The 5095-nt window shown below is 43.3% G+C and overlaps 1 protein-coding gene across 1 annotated transcript in view; it reads left to right on the forward strand.

The window, feature by feature from the left end:
• LOC115788167 (voltage-dependent P/Q-type calcium channel subunit alpha-1A-like) overlaps window positions 1-441 on the forward strand; it is a 75008-nt gene extending 74567 nt beyond the window's left edge. The window contains exon 38 of the mRNA XM_030741483.1: window positions 366-441. Coding sequence (XP_030597343.1) covers window positions 366-441 — 76 coding nt within the window. The remainder of the gene's footprint in view (window positions 1-365) is intronic.
• Window positions 442-5095: the final 4654 nt, after the last annotated feature.

Raw genomic sequence — 5095 nt, forward strand, 5'->3', positions numbered from 1 at the left:
ACCCCACCTCCTCCTCTCCCTCCCCTCTCCCATCATTCCTTTCTTCCTCCTTTTCCCATCCTCCAAGTCTCCGTTCTTCAACCTCCCCATCGCTGGGGAGGAGAACCTCTTCTCTTTCATTTGCTCAAGCCTCCCTGTCCCTTTCCTCTTCCTCCTTCTTACCCTCTCTCCTCCACCTTCCTCTCTCCCTCCCTCCTCCCAGCGGTGTTCTCCTCATTGTCTGTTAGTGGTGGTTGTGGTGGTGGTGAGCGCTGTCCTCTCTTCTTTCTCTCCGACCGCGGGGATGGAGGGATGGGCTTTTGTCGTGAAGTGCAGTGATAGTGGATTGGTAGTCAGTCCTCTTTCTTTTATTTCCACCTGTCAAGCCACAGGAGTAAGGGAACGGAGGAGGCTTTGCCAGTCCTTCTGCAACCTGCACGGATGCAAGCAGCACAAAGTTAAAGCACAGGTGTGACTTAGAAAGTAAGAAAACCTCCATACATGTTTCTTTAGATTGGTGTTTACATAGTCCACTAAATATTAAATAACTGCTCCTTTCTTTACAGCTTGTTTTTTTCTGAAAATTCAAACTTAAGGGGAAATCTAATGTAAATTCCATTAAAAAATCCATTATATAGGCCCATTTCCTCATTATTTGTTACAGGTTTACATTTGAAAATGATGTCCCATAAATGCTTATAGATATTTGTAGTGCAGTGGAATTATGCTCGCTAAAATGTGACAAATATATCATTTCCACAAGCCATTGATTTACTACAGAAAACATATAGAAGCAACACTTAAAATGACATCATTTTATTCAGGGTTTTATTCACGCAGTGCGATATTTGCTTACGATGCAGGTACAGAAGGACCGGCAGGGGTTTCTGTCTTCAGTCCTCTGTGCCTCTTATTCCTGTGGATGGCTTTATTATTCTGTGTGTTATCTAATACACACGCACATACACACTGCTCATACGAATAATAATGATGCATCATCGATTGACTAGAAAATGTTCTGGCCCTTGTAATTTTTTTTTCTCTAATTTTTCAAGATGATTTTTTTTTTTTTTTGACACTTAAGGAGACTTCAGCATCTCTGGCTTCTTTGTTCCTCAGACCACCAGTGTAGAGATTTGGATCGAGCATTTCAGCATTCACTCGCTCTTTGTCTTGTTGTCTACTCTGTCTCTCTACCTCAGTTGAGTACTTCTCTATCTTTCCTGGCTGTCTTTCTTCTTATTGCCATCCAGATTCACCAAAATACTCTTGCCGAGACAGTTTGGTGCTTTAGGTGCTTCAACCAGGGGGGAAATAATTTCTCTGATTATTATTTTTGATTTGCAAGGAAGTACTGAAAAATGGCATCAAATTAGACCATATTTTTTAATCTGAATCAGGAATTATCTGACTAAAGCTTAGACATTCAACAATAGCTCGAAAGGTTTGATGGATTTCAGTATTTGATATATCATAATAAATGCAGCAGAGGGAATATGATGTTTATAATGATACCCTATGTGTTGTCTGCAGCACACGTAGCAGAGTAGCATCACAGCTTGGTAGCTTGGTAGCACGGGCTCAAAAATAGTTAGCTCAGAAAGTTGTTGCACAGTACCCAACATCGCCGATGTAGTGTGAGGTCTCCACGTGTCATACACGATGACAGCACTGTTAACAAAGCAAGTGAACCCCAACTTCTGGCGCTAATCGGCAAGTACTCTTTGCAAGTTAGTCATTTGAAGAACTGACCTCTGACAAAGATCCTGCAAAGTTATCTCCCCAGACACAACCGCTAATGCGCGCTGATATACTCATCAAATTGCCAGCTCGATTTGGTCAGCACCAAATTAGATCGTCCTTGTTATTTCCGTAACAAGCTAGTGACACTACCTGATACGACTCCTAAATAGCTGTATGCACAGTAGATCCACCTGTCTCTAAATACCTGAAAGTAGCCTGCCATATATTATATGTGGTGATTGTAGAGCAGTCATTTGAACAATTATTAGAAATGCTTCAGTGTTACTGACTTCTACAGAATCTGGATGTCAGTAATCCATGTCCATTTTCTTCCTTCCTTCTCCCTTTTCCTCTCTTTTCCTCTTCTCTCCGCTGGTTTATGAACTTCTGCCTGCCAGCTATCGTTCTCTGACATTCTTCTATCTTTCTACCTCTATGTCCACTTGTCTGTCACCAATTAGTAGCCATCTTCATTCCTGCATTCCTTCCTTCCTTCATCTGTCAAGCCCACTCTGTCTCTACTTTACCTCTCTTTTCTGTTCATTTTTTTCTTTTTTTCTCCTCTCCAGTATGTCAAACTGTCTTGGCACTAGCACCCATCACATACTTCAACCATCAGAACTTTCCAGTGTTCATTTACACAAATCCAAAATACGAAGTCAATTAAAGAACCTTATGATATCAGAAACAGTTAATGAATAAAGAGGGGAAGGTTTGACCTTGATCACTCTTAATATTCACTTTAGTGGACACTGAGCATTTACTCAAAAAGAAAGAAAAACAGCTGTTAACTGTGTATTGCTACGACAGATTGTTTTATGAACTGACCTCTTGTCAGTGTTGTTTTTAGTCCTCGTCTTTACCTCTTGTCGTGTTCTGTAATTTTCAGCCTCTCTTTTCTCTGTTCTATCTACACACACGCACAACCTCAGTTCTCCTTTCAGTTAAATCACACTGACTCACGTTCTCTTGATTCCTCTTTTGCTCTTTCAGTGTTTTCACGACCCTCCTCTCCCTGCTCATTCTCACCTTTCCCTTTTTATCTGTAACTACATCTCATGACCAAGCTTAGAGTCACCTAGTTTAGCTCGACTAACTGCCGTCCCTGCCATGTGTCCCCTTTGATAGGCCCCGGTCCCCTTACCCTACAGTACTATTACCACAAAGTCTGGTTGGTCCAAAAAAACAAACAAACAAAAAAAAAAACAAACAGAACTTCAGTCATCTATTTTTTAAACTTCTATATGATTTTTTTCTTCTTTCAGGGAATGCCACAACTTTAAACTTCTCTAACTCTGACACCCCCTTAAGACACTGCACCCGTCTGGCATTGAGAGAGATCTTGACTTGATATGAAGTAACACCTTGCTGTCCAATTTGACTTTAAGGGAGCTACGAATGTAAAAAAAAAAAAAAAAACAGAGAGCAAAACAAACAAAAAAGGATGAAATAATGTGTCAATCATTAGGATCAATCCAGTTGGATTGAGGATACTCTCTTTGCGCGGATGCACGGCTGCTTGTATTGTAAAAGTGGGTTTTAAGAGAAGTTATGGGGTAGTGGGCTGGGTAGGTGGGAAGAGTTTGGGCTTAGATAGTGGGAGTGAAGTAAATGCATGCTGCATGCTGTGTGTCTGTTGTTGGATTTTTCTATGGGGGTGTTGCATGAAGTCCTCTTTGTCGCATGGCTATGGGCGACATCGAGCCTGCCTGCCTGCCTGCCTGCCTGCCTGCCTGCTGCCTGCCAAGCGCTGTGGATGTTGGCCGATGCCCTTCACCGGCCACACACTTGGCTTTGGGCATGCCCGACACTCGCACACACTCAGGAACACAAGAGCACGTACACAATTCCACCGCCATCGTACAACCGTGCTTGCCATCGTGAGTGCCCAACGCTCATGTTCGTAGGTAAATCTGATGGATGTTAACTGGCCAAGATAGGAACGGCAAGCGACCCTAGCCGGCCTAGCTTGTTTCGTTCTATCTGCAGGTTTCTCCATCGGTTTTACCTGATTTAGACATGTAAAGACAGGGAACCTCTTTAGAGGTAGGGGGAGCTCTATAGCAGTTGCCTCAGTTAAACAAAACTACAGCAGTCTCCTGAAAAATAGCAGAATTACACCAGTGATACTGTTATTGTTCTCCAGTCAACTTATTTTGTCTCTAAAGGACTCCAATTAAGCGCACTTAATTGCAGTCTGTGCAAATAATTGTGTGTTAGTGGGTGGGGCGGGAAGACTGGGGGGGGGGGGGGGGGGGGGGGGGGGGGGGGGTCTGTGTATGTGTACTGTTATATCTATCTATATGTGTGTAACAACAGAGATGTGTAAATGCACCCATGCATTCACACATTTAGGGAACATGGGCACAGGTTGGGTCGGAGGCCATTTCGGCTCCGATTGTTCTTCCTTGTGGTTCTCAGCTCTCACAGTTGCTTAGCAGCAGATGGCCCTCATTGGATATAGCTGTGCTGTCTCGTAGAGTATCACTGGAATAAAACAGGAGACACGGGAACTCAACTATTCAACGTGCTGTCGTCACGCAAATGCTCTTGCAATTGCCAGTGCATAAAATTAGCAAAACTGTGCAGCAGACTTAACTCACAAATGCTTAACAGTCACTCAATACGGCACACATTTATCAGAGGACTTTGAAATTCACTGACTCCACACCTAGCTATCCGTGCCTTAATTCTAATCTCTCTCAAGGAATATTGAATAAAACCTGGACAAATCCGGTCCAGCTGGAATTGGCTGTAGTCTATGGAGCTCTCTCAACCCTGCCCCCAACCCCGCTCCCCTTCCTGGAGGTTCAGGCACACCACAGTTCAGCAGGGACACATCCCTTTCTCATCCTCTCATCCCTGACTGGCTCTCCACAGAGGCTGCTGCGCATGGATCTGCCGGTTGCTGATGACAACACGGTGCATTTTAACTCCACGCTCATGGCTCTGATCAGGACAGCACTGGATATAAAGATTGCAAAGGGTATGATATCTGAAGTACTGTCACACTTTGAGGCTATATCGTCACAGTTTCTGTCTCTTCCTCCTTAAGAAGAATATTTAAAATTATTGTAGCAAATGTGACAAAATTCTAACAGATTATTATTTTTGGTTTGTTTTTGGGTGAATGTTTGGATGCCTGAATGGATAAATATATTTCTTTTGGGATTTCATGCCATTGTGCCTCTCTTTTTGTGTGGGGGGGCTTTTCTCATGTGGTTGGATGTCCGTACATGTCTACAAATGTTCAAATGTGTGTGCGTGGACACTTTTGGTACATGCTACCCAGGTGGTGCAGACAAGCACCAGATGGACGCAGAGCTAAGAAAGGAGATGATGGCTATTTGGCCCAACCTGTCACAGAAGACAC

This window comes from Archocentrus centrarchus, chromosome 1 (genome assembly GCF_007364275.1).
Source record: "Archocentrus centrarchus isolate MPI-CPG fArcCen1 chromosome 1, fArcCen1, whole genome shotgun sequence".
In the NCBI taxonomy this organism is placed as follows: domain Eukaryota; kingdom Metazoa; phylum Chordata; class Actinopteri; order Cichliformes; family Cichlidae; genus Archocentrus; species Archocentrus centrarchus.